The sequence below is a fragment of the Notolabrus celidotus genome, chromosome 5 (genome assembly GCF_009762535.1).
Source record: "Notolabrus celidotus isolate fNotCel1 chromosome 5, fNotCel1.pri, whole genome shotgun sequence".
Taxonomy (NCBI): domain Eukaryota; kingdom Metazoa; phylum Chordata; class Actinopteri; order Labriformes; family Labridae; genus Notolabrus; species Notolabrus celidotus.
The window spans coordinates 25,607,160-25,624,713 of record NC_048276.1 but is presented as its reverse complement, the minus strand read 5'-3'; the positions used below and the strand labels follow the sequence as shown (position 1 = coordinate 25,624,713).

Sequence of the window (17,554 nt, the reverse complement as noted above, 5' to 3'; positions counted from 1 at the left end):
AGAGAGAGACAGAGAGAGACAGAGAGAGAGAGAGAGAGAGAGAGAGAGAGAGAGAGAGAGAGAGAGAGAGAGAGAGAGAGAGAGAGAGAGAGAGATAGAGAGAGAGAGATCTCTTCTCTAAGAGATGCCCACTACAGGGACATTACTAACATGGTACCAAACTTCCCAACATTAACCCCAGAAGAGAAACTGTCAGTTCTCCTGGGGGAAGGGTCAGCAGCTCCTCTGGCTGCTAAATATGTGTCTGCCTGTCACAGCCTGAGGGACGCACCATCCCATGGGGTTTGATTTTGGGTGGAGGTTTTGTGAGCGCGCCGCATCGGGTGAGGACATTGAGATATGCTGCATAGGTGACACCATCGTTCATATATGCATATAAAATATGTAATATATGGTTGATATGTATGTGATGAATATAATATGTAATGAATATGGTGTATGATTAATCTATATATGGTGAGTGTAGTGTGTTGTGAATATATATAATGTACTGTATGAATTTATGTGATTTGGCAATAATATCTCGTTGTTCATGCCAATAAAGCAAATTTGAATGAGAATGAGAGAATGAGAGAAAGACAGATATCATGGGCATATGCATTCCAGAACCTGCCCTAGACAGAGGGGAGCTCATCATTTCAGATTGTACCGGCTGCTGTCTGGAAGAAGGATTTCATTTTGCTTAAGCCATTGAACACAACAGGGTACCTTTCAATTCAAGCCCTTTCCCCCCTCTCTCTCTGCAACCCCTCAGTCACGCTTATCTGCTGTAATGCCCAGGCAGTGCAGGTAGGCTGCTTTAGAAAGTGAGCCTGTAATCTTGTCAGACATGATGGCTAACATGGTGGGAAAGATGGGGGGGCCAGGGATCACATTGTGGCCTTATATAGATCCCCATCTAGTCCTTTTTTTGGATCATGTGAACTTGAATATTTGCTGGTATGGAAAGTATACAGCACTGTGTTATATGGCTCCTAAAATTATTTGCTTTGTTTCATAAACAGTGTATGATACATATCACCATAAAATAACAGTCTTTGATTTTGCAGTCCATAACTTGCCGCTTCCTAATCTTTTTGGGTATCTAATGAGAACATGACCAGCAATTTCTTGGATTGTTAGCGCAAATGTGTTATTAAAAAGAAAAATGTCTTTCATTATTGCATCAATATCAATGTCACAAAAATTGAAAAAAATGTAGTTAATAAATATGTTTTTAGTTAATCATTATTATCTTTAAATACTTTGTATATAGATATAGAAATGTCATAAATCCTAATATGCTAGATGAAACTAGATTGAATAAACAGGATAGTTAAGTCACTCTCTTAATGGCCCACCTGCACAGATCAGCCCAACAAAGCAAGGAGGGAAAAGAGACAACAACAGTGAAATCGTTACATGCAAACGGGCATCTTTAGTGGCCCAGTGCCTCAGACTCTCTTCCCTCTAATCACCTTATCCTCTAACACATCTTCAAATGGCTTTTCGCGGCCTGCAGCTTTGTGGTTTATAAGATGATGATCTTATAGCAATTAAGTGTATCTTAGTGGAGCTAGACAATTAAACTGATGTTTTGTGCCCTGAGTCACCTGACCACTCCAGCTGGATTAATTAAGCTGTCCCAGCATGAAGACAGCTGAAGAGATTATATGGGATTTCAAAGGGGCATTTATTGTGTAACCTCCGGTGTACGTGGGTGAAAGAAGGAGCCACTCAGTTGAAGAATTCTTCTGTCACTTAAGTTTGGTGAAGCTGCATAATGAGTTCTCAGTTTTCTAACTTAACCCAGTTACTCTGTGTGCTGAGCACCATTTAAGTTTTGGTATTCATGAATATAAGACAAAAGCTCAAACAGACCTCGTTTCATTTGTTTGAAAAAACAGATTAGATGGCAGAGATACAGACATTGAACAATATAGTTGTGAAACAGAATTTCACTACACTTAACTATGAAAAAAGAAAGCACAGCATATTTATAGCCAACTATAGGAGAAGAAACAATGGACCTAAAAAAAATGTGAATTAATTAGCTAAAAGGAACAAAGATCAAAATCTAATTGATGGGGTAGATGTCAGATATTTAAAATGCTTTGCGTATAATATTCAACTATACAAAAAATATGTATGTTTGTTGTATTCCTTATGCATGCTAATTTCCAGTTCTTGCTTAAATCATCTATTGGACCCTCAGAGCTTTGTTTTGTATAGTCTAAAAGCACTTACTAATGTTTTATCCTTTATTGTGAGTCTTTTGATAAATATTTTGTACTTGCATTGATGCAGTCTTGTTTGAACATGTTGAATTTTTGGGACACAACTTTAGTCCACCAACCTTGTGAGTGCCTCTCGCCTTCTTCTTCTGTCTCTCCATCTGAACCAGGTAGCTGTCGGAGCTGCTTCTGTGGATGGGGTCAGCTGTGTTCACATTCTGACCAGGGATCGTCTCAACCTCTCTACCACTCAGTGGCTTTCCAATTGGAGGCAGAACTGTGTGGGGGCCAGAGCCTGGCAGTAAAGTGGTAGTGGGTGTCCTGAGGAGGTGGTGTGGAATTTCCTGACAGTGAACCTCATTTGGACACCTCTTCTTGTCGACTCCTTCACAAGATAACGGCCACTTACTTGCTGTTGCTCTGAAACACAAAATGTTTCCTGGGTAAATAATTTAGGCTCCTGTGATCCCAGATTACATAGATTAAAAAGAGTGTTAGTCTTATTGTATTATTATTTATTAATGGTGTACCTATATCTTGTAATAATTTCCTTTCTTGTAGTGACACATTTTTCAACCCATCTCTATGTGTTTTCAGTGCTGTTGCTGTCATTCAGTATGTTTACACGATGCGAGGACCCTATGGCATGCAAAGAAGTCTTATTCGTCTGTCTCTCTAGTTATTCCACCATGTCCTAAATTTGACGACAGCAGAAACTCAGCAAAATTTGCATACTTGCCAGATCAAATTTGATATTTGGTGGTCTTGCAGACGCATTAAGAAAAATGGATCCATACAACCCCCTGAGGTTTTAGTTTTTTTTAAAGGCCCCCATTGAGGCTACTTTCAAATATGTGAATACAATCAGGTTTTGTTTGGAAAATAAGACCTTCAAATAATGCTCTTGCACTCCATATCCAAACCCAACAACAAATTTGATTTGATTTTAAAATTAAAGGGTAGATTTTGGTGATTTACAGAGTTCATATTTGTGCAAAATCGTCCAATGGGAGAAGCCACTATATCTGATCCACTATAAATTTGGAAAGCTTTTGGTTTCAACTTGAAGATGAAGATATTAAAGCTTGAGGCAGCATAGAAGGGCTAGACCATGATGGGCCAGAAAACTTTAATGTTTGCAAAATGACTTATTGATCCAAATCTCACATTTATCTTTGTGGTTCAACCCTGAACACATCTACATGCCAATACTAGAATACAGTCATGGTGCCACCTTGTAGAAAGAGGGAGTAATAACTCCCATATGCCTGAACAGATTACCACACAATGTTTGGTCATAGCCATATCAAGTCATGGTGAGCCTATAGACGAACATCGTCCATACTACATGATATTTACACTGTGTGCTCCACATTTAATTTATAATAGTACATGATTATTTTGTGTCAGCTGCTGCCACTTAGTGGCCACTGCAAGTCACATGTATCTCCTTTGTGCATTGCACAATACATATCAAAATGTGTGTGTTTGTCTGAAACGCACTCAGATGTGCACCGAGGGCCTGTAATTTTCTGAGTGCAACTGTAAGGCTTTTGTGTAGCCAAAAGTAACAAGGTCGGTTTTTCTCTTACTATGAGTATGACATTGCCTATGGTCAGATGCCAGGGAGCCCTGCTGCCTATGCTGCATTGTTAATTTTACTCTAAACTGAACTGTTATTTGCTCAGTGAAGATGGTTTTGCACTGAAGAAGGCTTACAACTAGCAATTAACACAATAATCTCATCATGAGATTGTTTTACTGAGGTACCAGGCTAAAAGATGGTTGAAATATATTCTGTAATAATTTAAAAAAGAACAGGTTTAAGTACTCTAAATCAACACCACCCCCAATTTTCCAACAGTCGCATGAAATCAGTGCACGTCATGAAGTGTGTTGAAAAAATATATAATTTTTGTATGTACCTTTGCCGTGTTTCAGGGGTACTCTCCCAGTTTTGGTTTTTAAGCTGTGGATCAACACCTTTCTGAGATATCTGTGAGAACTGTGCTTGATTCTTTGGAAGATATGGGGGGGAGAGTGTAAGTTCAACCTCTGATGTAGAAATCCAATGAGGAAAGCTCTGAAGAGATGCTAGGTTTATGACTGCACCCTGACCCTTCTGCTGGGATGGGAGGAGATGGGATAAAGTGTTGAGGTTGATGTTCAGGTGGATGGTGGGAGGCATCTCCGGATGTTTGGGCTGAGTAAAATTTGCTGGTCTTGCTAAAGGGGGGTTCAGATCATTTCCCTGCTCTGTTCCGACCCCAACGGCAGGGGGGTGCTGCTTTTGAGGAGGGTTGGGGTTCACTTTCTGCTGGGCTTTCTTTTCTTTGCTGATATGAGTCACCTGGGGTTAAACAAGGATTAACAGTTTGAGGTTAACATTTTTTTCATTGATGTAAAATATCTGACATTCTGCAATCAATTGCAACAAAATGAACTGTGTGACTGCCCTAATAACAATAGTATTAGATAAATAGTTATACAAATCAGAATTTTTCTTTCTCTGTGATTCATCAAACCAAAACATATGGCAAAATCCAAGCATACAGATATCACCACACCCAGCAGAAAATAATGCATGCAATGACAAATACTTTATACCCAGCTTAAACCCAGCTTGGCTGTTGTCATTGCTGTCAAACAAATGTGAATTTAGTTTTTACTTAATCAGACAGTAGTTTTTAACAAGATCTGTTTCTATGTCTGTGAGTTATGCTGACGTTCAAGCTGTGACTTGTGCCAAATCAAAGCATCAACACTAAATCCACCCACTAAAAACAAGCTGTACTATATCTCAGGCATAACAAGGGCTACCGCTCTTCTTAACAGGATCTCACCAAATTAGTCTCTGAGAATGTATCAAATCTACTTCCACTGATTTAGCAAACATGCTAAAAATATGCCTCTCCACCCCCATCCATCTTTACTCTGACTCTGCTGTTTCACATGTTGTGCAAATCCCTTAAGGAAAAAAATAATAATAATAAAAGTCATGGTGCATCAAGGTGTTCATTGCAGGAAATAAGTTAATTTTGAGAACAAAAAATGTTTGATTTGGGTACAATTATCTCAGATTTTGTATATAATTAGCAAGAAAGAATGAAACTGTCACTTCCCTAAATTGATTAAGATATTAATTGTTTTAGGACAAAAATGTCTTAAAACTAATTCAACCAAATCAAAAAAATGAGCACATTGGTTGTGTGTGTATGTATGTATGTATGTATGTATGTATGTATGTATGTATGTATGTATGTATGTATGTATGTATGTATGTATGTATGTATTTATGTATGTATGTATGTATGTATGTATGTATGTATGTATGTATGAATGTATGTATGTATGTATGTATGTATGTATGTATGTATGTGTCTATCTATCTATCTATCTATCTATCTATCTATCTATCTATCTATCTATCTATCTATCTATCTATCTATCTATCTATCTATCTATCTATCTATCTATCTAATCTAAGTTAATCAATTCAAGTCTTACCCTCAACTGTTGTGTTTTTTGGAGCCACATCAGCTCCCGGTCTGAACTGTACTCTTGACTTTCTGTGCTGGCAATCTGCTGAAGACTCTCCTGAACCTTTGGACAGAACACACAGCGAAAGACACGAGCTGATTTTTTTAAAAAGGGTTGGAACAAACAGAATATATTACTGCATCCTATGATTGTCTGTTTATATTATGTCTTATTGCATCATTTTACTGTTTCAGTTTTCCTTAATGTACCGTTTGTGACTTTGCAATTTGTTCTGCTAATGCAACAACGAAAATCGCTTCAATAACTTCAGGACTTCCCTCAGGGGTGAAGACCATTTGAGTGGATCGATGATATTGATGGACTGAAGACTTTTTCACTGAATGCCACTAATTCTTTGTGCCTGAATAGGTGAAGGTCACAAGAAATGGGTGGATCAATTGATCTGTACATGTGTTTGTGATTGCATCTAATGGGCTGAGATATATTACGCAGAGAAGAAAAAATTAGACAAACCAGTAAAATGATGCCTCAATATGTGTGTTAAGTCATGGTCATTTATCTCTTCAGCCTAACAGCTCCATTTTCAGTGATTAACTGAACCAAGCAAAGGAATCTTTTTGAGACTTTTAAACATTATGTCGGTGTTACACATGATCAATGTGGCCAGAGCAGTTGTTAGACGATCAGGCACAGGTGTCAATGACTACTGGAGGTCCACCACTCACACACACACAAACACTTTGAGCTCACCTTTACCCATTACCCCTGCTATTGCCTTTTGTAACCCATTATAAACATCCCAATCAGATGGAGCAAATGATCCAGCCTGCATTGCATTTGAGCACGGTAAGCTCTGTATTATCTTTTTCTACTAAATTGGGAGGCCCGTAATTGCTTCTCAGCGAGCCAATGCCACAACAAAGTCTGGCAAATGCAGCTTGCTATATTACCTCCTGTACCCGGGAAACATCTGCTTTTCCCAATGAAGACTTCAAAGAGGCTGTGGATCTTGAATTGCATTTAGCTGCTATTGTGGCCTGCCCAGGTAATCTTGATTAGGTGTTTAGACTGAGGCAGGGTATACAGTGGCAGAGAGCTCCCTAGAGCTTTGGTCTAAAGCTATTAAAAGATTGTACATTATGTTCCCCTGGCTTTGAAGTGAGAGCCTCAGAGAAGAAAGGGGACCCTAAGGGGTGAGTGCAATAGCAGAAGATTGATCTGCTACTTCTGTCTTTATCAAAGGAGGCCCAAGCCCCAATGAAGCCAATCATTGCTGCTGCCACTCTGCCACTTGGCTGGGCTAAACATTTGCTGTATCAGGAAATTGTGTACATTTAATAACAAGTCTAATTATCACAAGTTGTCTTCAGATGGGCAATCTTCAAAAGAGTAACAACTGGTTCGTCTGAGCTCACATGAATTTTTAAAAATTGATTTTAATGTAGTGTCTTGCTTTCTTTTTTACCCAAGGAGCTGCAGACAAGAAACAATGAGAGGAAGTAAAACAATCTTAGACATGTGAGATCACTTAATTATAGAAGATTGTTTTTAAAGGGATTTCTTTATCTTTTGGCCTTTGTGACAGTATTTTCAAAATATATAATAAGAGAGGTAAGAGATTATACAATTCTTATATGTAATTATGCTGATCTCTTGTATTTCATGCAGTGTGTATAAAGTAAACAGCCCATTTCCAAAACAAGGGCCCAAGAACAAAACCACCTGATTAAAAACACAACCATGAGATGTTGACTCAAAAACTGTGAAACTCAGAAGACTCAATAGAATGTTTTTTGTATCTGATCTGAGTGAACATTTACTGAGTCACACAAAGGGGTCTTAAGAGCTTCCATACAGATAACCATGCAAACACACTCTCGTATACGGCTACCTAAATAAGTTAGTTTATTTGTGTTATTGTGTGACTTTGTTTGGATCCAACACAATATTTGTCAAACATGCATTAACACAAGCAAATGAACAGATCAAGGCTTATGCAGAGCGGCAACTCCTGATGTTGTTGATGGAGTTTGTTGGATTTGTCAGGAGTATTACTAGTTAGAAGGATCTTACTCAATGACAAAAGGGCCTTTTTTGAGAGAGATCCTTTCTGTAATTCTGTTGGCTACCCCAGATAACGGCGTGAGCCTATCAGTGGCAGGAATAGCACTTTTATTACTAATCAGGCAGATTAACCCTAAAACACCCTGTTACAACCATTACAGCCCATTCCCAGCTGCCATCTGAGGCAATCTAATTCAAGGGTCCTAAAATAGTTTAAATGAGCTAAACTGTGTACAAAGTATTGCCCAGCTTCTAAAACACTTTATTACTCTATGTGTAATAAAGTGTGTCAAAAATTGATTCTTAGTGGTCAATACTCTAGTGTTATTTTTTCATTAAAAAATCAATGCTAAGAGGAACAATCCATTGCCAGGGAGTACATGATCCCGGACATCAAATCAAATCTATCAGGGAAATAAGTTTGGGCACATTTCACCTTGCCTGGCAAAATAACTTACTGTAAGTCTCTGTTAGCATTTGAATCAGTAAATAACATGGAGGGTATTTTTAATATTATTTTCAATGTATTTAGAGAGAAAACAACTTTAGATTTGTGGTTAATGGCTGACCATTTATCAGCAAAGAAAAGAGGTAGAGATGATGAAAGCAGCAAAACAGCAAGAGAGGGCAAAGACAAGGAGCTGAAAGAGAGGGAAGTCAAAAATCCATGTGATTGGATGTCCCTTTAAACACATCACTCCAAGAACTACAATTTTGACTCAGAGCAAGTTTAAAATTATGAGCGGAAAATATTTGCTTCAGGCTACGTCTGATAAGCTGTCTTGATTTTTTTCTGGTGTTTTCACACCCAATTCTTAGATTAATCCGATGAAAATGCAAGAAACTGGCTGGATGCAAATTGGCACCCTCTTCTTTTATGCCCTGTGCCCCCCATTAAGTGAGGGATATATTTGGGGAGAAGAGGCAATGGAAAACTAATAAGCGAATTCAGAAGGAAAATGACAAAACACAAGGGTTCAGGAGAGGGAAAGGCTCTGGCTCTGTTTACAATTGCACAAAGCTAACGACTCTTGACTATGTAAATGGTGATGATATGAGACATTGTGGAGGGCCAGGGCTCAGATGGGTGAACAAGGTTGGGGGTATTATAGCTAGCAAATAGTCCTGTGGCCCAACAAATGGAGAATGCGGGCCATCCTGACCAATTATGCCACTGTGCCAGGTGCAGGGATGTCTGAGAGCCTATTGATAACCATGCATCTCTGATGTTCTTGTTGTACACATAAACTAACAATAAGCACTGCATAGCTAGCCTCTTTCATATGGTGCAGGGAGAGGTAGATGAAAACAGCTATGGTCTTCTGCTAGATTGATTTTACAGACTAGGTCACAGCAAACATCATGGGATATTCTCTTAGATGTTGTGTGAGATGAAAATAAAAGCCATATGTATACTAGTACTATTACTGAACGATGCAAGTTATAGAACAGAAGAGGAAAAAAGAGAAGTAAAAAAAAACTTTCATTTGAAAAGCTGCATTCAACAAACCTCATGTTGATAGCATCTCTTACATTAGAATATGTTTTCATAAGTAAATATTCTGCACACAAACTGCATCTCTATACACCTCAGTAATTTACACCTTAATAATACTATCCTTGAATGAAACACTCTGATCACTTAAACTGTTGTTGTCGTGTTCTTCAAGCAAAACAGTGAGGCTTTTGTTGTACTAAACCCTAAAAACGTGCCAATGGATGTTGTTACGGCTTTATTCCTTGTTAAAAGGACTAGAAAATGTTCTGTTAATGTCTAATAGAAACAGCCAAATGTCGAAAAGCATCATCTAGTCCTTTAGATTGAACTCATATAGTATAGTTCAATCTCTATTAATTTCCTTATCTAAAAATGTAGATTGACAGAGTACATACAAAGATCTATAAACAATGCTTTTAATGTTTTCCTCAGATTGTACCCCACCTCATCTCCCTCGTGTCTCAATAGCTTTGACTGTCCATGAGGCATTATGTTAGAGCAGCACCTGGTGTCTGTTTCTGTAATTGCACCTGTTTTAGTGGATGCCTGTCTGACAGTGACCAGCACAAACCTGTTGATTGACTCAAATTATCAATGTGTGTTTTTATCTAGGACTAGGCAATTGAGAAAATTCAACATTGTCTAAGCCACATCGCTTCACACACCTTATTAACCTTGTGAGACATCTTCTTCTGTGCATGCACCATCATGTAGGAGCTGGGTTCAGGTTTGTCACGCCCTAGTGTTACTTTGTTACTTTTCACAATGTCATTTGAGATTCCTTCCAGCTTTTTCTGTGATAAAACCTTTGGACTGGTCCGTGCTGAGGTTTGATGCGTTTTGTTGGCCCCTCCTTGAGCGCCTCCCAGTCCTTGCTGGTTGTAGGTTTTAAATTGTTGGATGTGCATAGCATGTTGAACTTCTTCATTTTTTGAAAGGGGGCTGGATGGACTTGAAAAGTGAGCATCTTGTGATCTATGCTGTAAACTGTAGTTGCTGCTGTTGGGAGAAATCACTGAGCCAGCCTGGCGGTCTGGAGGATGCAGATGGTATGGTTGGTCACACTGCTTGGGAGCCACAGGAGAAGTCACCACAACACCAGGATGTGTGTCAGCAATGTAGTTGTATCCTCTTTTGATTACAACTTCCTGTCTGTTAGCACATAGCTGACTGGATACATTTTGGGGGACTTTGTCATAATCCTTAACAGAAGGGAGTGCACTCTCCTGGAAGTGGCCGGATGCCTTCAGGTTACTCCTCCAGTTGGGATCATAGCGCAGGTCAGAATGTGCATCATCAGACAGCAGCTGGCTGCAAGGTTGAAGAAAAACAACAAATGAGTCTATGTGAGCAGGCCTCAGGTTATTATTTCAATGACTATAGCTTTATTGCAAATAAAAATGAAATAAAATTCATATTAGTTTGTAGTCCATTTAGTATTTATCACAAGTAATTGATTTAGTCGTTGGTAAGCAGCTTTCAAAATGACATGTCTATATCCGAAAGAAGTTTCACAGACGCCCAAATGCCACGTACACCTGTAGCAAGAGGTCAAAGGAAGAAGAGGCATTACACCATTATTAGAATGATGATGGGCTCGACAAAGAGAGCTAGGCCTTATCAGAGACTTCTCAAATTGAAACAGATGAGGGGGATAATGAGCCTGTATTTACAGATAATTTCCGTATTTTCACCTCCAGGTTCACTAATAAGAGTGTGTTTGAGAGCTACTAGCAGGGGAATGGTTCACAAACGATAATTTTCAGCTTATGAAATGCTTGGAAATTGCAGGCTAAAATGCTCTTTCTGATGGTGATGAAAAGATCTCATTAAAATACAGAGAGGAGAGCCTCTTTGTTGTGCTTACTGGGAGGACAAGGGGAGCCTAATTCTCCTATCGCAATGTTGTGTGTTGAAGGGTTGCCTAGGTGTAGGGCCCTTCACTTTGATGAGGCCAAAAGGGTAACAGATGTTCTCTAATGATTCAGACTCAAACAAGTTGGAGAATGCATTATACAGACAACATGCAGCTGGGCTTGATGTCTCTATGTTATATGGAGGAAACACCTCAACCTATTATTTATTTTCAAAGACACACCTACACATAAAAGATTGAAATATTGTGACAAAGAGTGAATGATAAAATGAAAAAGTAAAACCTGGTCACAGGGACTGCACTCAAATCTCTTTTTACAATATCTGGAGATAGGTGTAACATAGTAAGGGCAGATGAATGGAGTTGCTTAAATAGGAATCTTTTACTTGAATGAGACATGCCTATTGGGTTTGTAAACTATGCAATGGCTCTGTGTGACTTATCCGCTTTGAGTAGAGAGGATGATGAGGGCATGATGATTTGAATGGGACTGTGTGTACTCCCTTGGTTCTATGAAATGGAGCCTTTTGTGATAGTATGTCACGGTCATTTTCCTCTGAAACAAAGTACTTTGTAGACAGACGTGGAAGTGGACACTCAGTGGGCATCAATCTGCAGGGGTTAATGACAGGAGAAAGCAGAATGGCCTTTTCTATTTTGGAGAAAGACGACTATTGGGCAGCATCTGAAGGAAAAGACAAGGGAAACAACAGCTCAACAACACCTCGAGTGCACAAACAGATACGGTGTTGTCCCTATCATGGGAGCCTTCCTCTGCTGCATCAAAAGAGAGGGAGAGAGATATCTCCATTTCAGGAACAATGGTCTCTGTTAATGGACCATGAGTGACCACTTACTGTGATCCACCCAAACGAAACACAAATCTAATTTCTCTCAATTCAAAATCCCCTGAATTAGTCTCGGCAAAATGTAGCAACAGAGCTTGCATCTCATTAAATAACTGACACCGTTTCATTGTGGGGTGATGAATGCAGGCCATTTATCTATTATCATCTGTGTGCTGTTAAAAGGTAAAATGTTTGATTGCTGCGTTTACTCTGCTTGTTATTTTCCATCTAAGCAGAACAATTACCTTGTTAATTGAAATGAAAGTGTCACAGACAGTGAAGGTGACAGTCCAGTGCATTAGGCAAACTGGACAAGGACGGCCACAAATCTCATCAGAGAAGAATGGTGCATATCACACTATTTAGAAATACTGTGCTTCACAAAACTACACAGCCGGTATTGTGCTCAGTCGGAGTGGTTCACAACAATGACTAAACCCCCCCCTCAATGTTAAGTTCAGTTTTAATCAAACCAACAAACACACAACAGAAGTTCTTCTTGTTGAACAAATGCAGATTTCTGTTCAATAACTGCCATCTAGTGGCCAAACCAAATTACTTCTAGATACTGTAAAAAGTCATTATAGAGCCACGTAAAGGTACAGTTTTCGCTTTAGTCAAAAACTTACTGAAATGTTAAAGTTAACAAGTGTGTTTGAGTTACAGAAGCAGTTTTACTAAAGATATAAGTATAAGAGTAGATAAGAGCCAGACTTAAGAACAATTAAGAGCAAGAATTTGCTTTACAGCTAAGCCATTACAGAAAAAAGTGTCAGAGATAAATCTTTACTTCCAGAATCAGTACGGACTGCTCATGTCTACCTTACTAAATGTATCATTTTAACATTCACGTTTGAAATTAAAGTCAGTAAGAGCATTGCTTAATTGTCAGTTATCAGATTTTTGCTGATATCCATGTGTTTGATATAAATGGACTAAAATAAACGGACTATGATTTCTAAAGCGCTTGATAGTCTTTTATTTATTTATTTATATTTAAAATGTACTTAACCAGATACAACCCATTGAGATCAAGACCTCTTTCACAAGGGTGACCTGGCCAAAAGGTCGTCAGCACATGTCAAAATAAATAATACACAGTATAACCACTCAATACACTTTTATATGACATGTCACATTCACACACTCAAACACTGATGGCAAGGCTACATAAGGCACCCATAAGTATTTACCTACCCCATTCACACACTGCTGACACAGCCACGAGGCAAAGTTTCGGGGTTAATTGTCTTGCCCAAAGACACATCGACATGTGGACAGAACCTGGGCTCAAACCCCCCAACTCCCCAAATGAGAGGTGACAGACTTCACAACTCCAACTAATTTTGGACGATTTTTGGACGGTTAGTTTATCTAATTTTTACTGTATGGAAATCACTGCACGGTCTCAAAGTTACATCCAGAAACTATTGTCTGTGAAAACTGTTTCTCGCTGCATCCACAGATGCAGGATAAAACTACTGTATACCATGCAAAGGGAGACCATATGTAGACATTACCCAGAAACACAGGTGACTTCTCTGAACCCAAGCCCATTAAAGATGGACTGAGGCGTGGACCTGAGGTTTGATGAGTCAATTTTGAAATTTTGTTTCTATCAGCGATAGATCATGAACCAGCATCCGTGATGGTTTGGGGGTGCAGTAGAGCGAATGGCATAAGCATCTATTTGGGTTAGCGGGATAAATTAAGGAAGTACAGATGTGTCTGATTCTGCATGTATCCCGTGCATAATGGATAGTGTCCAGTCTTTTTTATAGACAACAAGGCCCATAGCAATGATTGTTTTGAGAACATCATTAGCCTGCAGAGGCCAGCATCTCCCATCACACGGAAAGGCTGGTAAATAGGATCAATTAGTTAAATGGTTTTCTTGTTAAGCTCTTTCACCTTTGGGGATCCCTGCTTTATCTCTTAGCCAGATGACTGAAGTAGAGTCTGCTGACAGGTTTGCACTTGCTCTAATTCTTTTGTATTCTTTTTTGAAACTCTGTGCAATTTAAAGACCATAGAGCAGTGATGATCAAATGAGTAAAGCGAGCATAGTGCATCAGAATCAAAGTACAACAGGAAATAAACATATAAACAGTGTGTAAAACACTAAGACTGAATAAATAAAGTTGTCACAGTGCATGTAGAACAAAAGTACACAGTAAATGTATAAGTGACAACTGTATGAGGTAACTTATACTGAATGAATAAAGTGGTTGTAGTGCATGGTAACAGATAAAACAAAAAAAGGGCAGGTGCATGAAAAAATGTGTATACAGTAGGGAGTGCACAGCTTAAAGAGTCTAAGTGGGGAAGGGTGCGTTTGTGTGTAAGGTAGGTGGTAAAAAGGGGAATAAAGTGCGTGCGTGTGAATCAGCAGGTGAGTGAGTGAGTGAGTGAGTGAGTGAGTGAGTGAGTGAGTGAGTGAGTGAGTGAGTGAGTGAGTGAGTGAGTGAGTGAATCAGTTGGTGAAAGTGTGTGGGTGTGTTGCACAATTAAACTGGTTGTGTTAAAGGAGTGTTTTCTTGTTTCTCCTCCCATCACCTGCGTCTTTAGAAGCACTGCTAATTCTGTTTTTGACACTTCTAAACTTCCATACAGCGGACATGTTCCAGCTCTGATAGCCTGCACATTTAGTGTGTACATAATTAATGCGCCACTTTATTGGCCTTAAATATTAACAATATATTTTTTTATTATAATTATTATAATACCTATTATTATTATTATTATTATTATTATTATTATTATTATTATAAACATATTACTATTTTATTACTATTTAATTATTTTAGATCTGCCAATAGTTAACTCTTTAAGCTTTTATTATCAAATACCTACATCAATAATATTGTGTATCCCTAAAAACTGACTTTATAAATATTGAAACTAATATTATTAGTGTCAGTAGTAGTGGTGTTCATGTTTTAAAGGAGTTACTTGAAATAACTTGGCCTTAAAAAAAAAAAAGCAGTTCAAATTGAGACGAACGTAAGAGGTCAAAGATATTTAAAGGCCTTTTGTGACATTTTTAACGAAGTTAATCATCAGTTTTATGTGTAATTGCTTGTGGGATAGAAATAGTCATTTGAATGCATCACAGAATGTGTCGTAACTTACCGTCTTCTGTCCTTTTTTTCGCTTTGTGTACTCTGTGGCAGGACGGGGCCCCTCTTAGCATGGAGGTAAGCTGCTTCCTCTAGACTATCATAGACATGGAGATACTCAATGTCATCATCAGTTGTATCTTCATCCTCTCCAGACAGATAGCTGTAATCATCATCCCTCTGAGGCAGTGTGTATTTGTTTTGTTCACGGCGTCTGAGATTCATCTGGAGCTGCTGCTGGTAAGCTCTCTCCTGCACTAAGCTCTCTGTGTCAGACTCCACTGACTCCCACTGGTCATCAAGATCTGCTGGTCTCGCAGAAGGAGGATTCTCTTGCTCTGTCTTTGACACTTTCGTTCCCTTATTGAGTCCCTTATCCATGTTGCTGGAGGAGGTGACCAGTCAACACCTACTGAAACCAACAAACATGACAGTTTTATTGTACAAAATAAAGAGCAGAGTGTAAAAGGAGCATACTACAACCACAGAAAAACTTTGTCTTAGGACACATTGACACTACGTTTCTCTCTGTATAAAGTGCTGATTTGAGGCATCACAAACCTTACATTACAGCAAGCAAATCTGTTGTGAAAATCTGACTCTCAAATTCCCTATGAAAAAGATTTAAAAGGTTTTCACTTATGGGGAATTCCAGTATTTTTACATTTTCCATTTCTTTGCTAGTTTTTTAATGACTGACATATTGTTTTTCCCACTGTAACATGTCCGAATCTCTAAATGCTGTTATAATTGTAGAAAAATAAAGGCTTTCATTATTCCACTTTATTAGTGACTTACAAATTAAGTTCAAAAGGTTTTTTTTCCCCTGTGAAAGTAGATCCAATGTCTTTTAGCCTCATTGTGCTGAGCTGCTGAGTTTTCCTGGGTTTGTGTTTCTCAGTGCTGGCATGCTTTTACTGATCTGCATGATGCGCATGAAATTGACGCTTACTAAATTTAAAAAGTGTCTTTGACTCATCTCCAGCTGAAGGTCAGATCCATTCCTTTAAGACACCTTTTTCTCCCATTCTTTACAGAACTGTTTTCCACATATCCCCCATTGTACCAGGCATTGTTAGCATGTAATAAATACAGCCGGGCCAAAAATCCAACGATCTTGTTGTCCAAGTGTGTTTGTGTGTGGGAAGGGCTGTCAGGGCGTCAGGAAAAACTATTGTGTTTCACTGTATTTGAGAGAGCAGGGGGGTTCATACTCCGGAAACAAGCCCAAAATATAAAACTGGCAACAATATTTGAAAGCAACTTTACAGGAACATAACCCTGAAGTTGCCTTTATTAAAAAGACTTGGCAACACTGGCCATGGGCAAGTTATTCTTCTTCATGTCATTTTTACAAATTCTAAGAGTTGAACTGAAAAGTTTGTAACCCATTTGGATATTTTAAATCAAGAACTTGTGATTATACATAAATTGTTGCAAGGTGTCTTATTTCTTAATACATTTGTTTATGAGTGGTTTATTGATGAGGAGAGGATTACTAATCTATGTTGATCACCTTCAATTGATTAAGGATGATAGGATTCCCAATTATTAATTATTTCTCATCATTTGAGCATAGTGGACAGAGTGATGCAGGAAGTGTTCAGGTCAGTTAAGGGAACTGTTGATCTTAGGACCCTTTTGGCACCCTCATATTCTCTCATTTTCATTACATTGTTTTTTTTAATCAAATTCAATAACATGCTGATATGGTGTTGTTGTTATCAGCCATTGGCCGACTTGCTCTCTAATTATTGGCACAGGATGTTCACTAATGTAAAATATGACAAAGCATGTTGATATGGGGATGATTAATCTATAGTGTAAAATAACAACAATGACATTTAGTGGGGAAATCGCCCAAAAATAACCCTGTCAAAGGACCCTATTGGATTCCTCCCTGTAGTAGATAACATATTTCAAAATGACTTATCTGGTGCCCTTTCAATGTAAAACACATACAAATTGCTCTTGTAGCTGCCCTTCAAGTGGACAAGGCGTAAAAATAAATGTTGCCCTTCTGATAATTAAGTGCAAAAAATGTCCTTTGGATGCTCTTTTAGTGAATTTAATGTTAGGGGTGACTTTTTTACATTCAGTCCCCTGTACGTGCGTACGTTTGAACAATCTCAGCTGATGCAAAGCCTGAAGCGTTAGAAGAATGTAAACTCCAACCCTGAATTTGAAATGATGTCTAAACTAGGTTACGTATGAACTTACGCAAAGCTGGTGCAAACCATGGGTGCAAACATGATAAGACAGGAAAAAAAAAGGTGCGAGGTCGCCCATATTTAATTGCTTTTCCATAAAAAGAAGGTATTGCAAATCTAAAACTGTTTTTAAGAAGTATGTAGACTCTCTCTGACAAATCAGTCCAGACCGGACAGGTCTAGGTATACTCTAGTGGTTTTGGATCAGGACCTTGTTTCCATTAA

General features: G+C 38.5%; 1 protein-coding gene across 9 annotated transcripts in view; it reads right to left on the bottom strand.

Annotated features, from left to right (window-relative positions):
* jhy (junctional cadherin complex regulator) overlaps positions 1-17,554 on the bottom strand; it is a 29,374-nt gene that overhangs the window by 11,545 nt on the left and 275 nt on the right. For 7 of the 9 annotated variants that reach the window (XM_034684504.1, XM_034684499.1, XM_034684502.1 and 4 more), the window contains exons 2-6: positions 15,133-15,531; positions 9,942-10,587; positions 5,721-5,816; positions 4,139-4,563; positions 2,336-2,633 (exon numbers count right to left, since the gene is read on the bottom strand). In XM_034684504.1, the coding sequence (XP_034540395.1) occupies positions 2,336-2,633; positions 4,139-4,563; positions 5,721-5,816; positions 9,942-10,587; positions 15,133-15,500 (1,833 nt within the window). In that variant the 5' untranslated portion in view covers positions 15,501-15,531. The remainder of the gene's footprint in view (positions 1-2,335; positions 2,634-4,138; positions 4,564-5,720; positions 5,817-9,941; positions 10,588-15,132; positions 15,532-17,554) is intronic. The other 2 variants (XM_034684500.1, XM_034684501.1) reach the window with 1 other exon arrangement.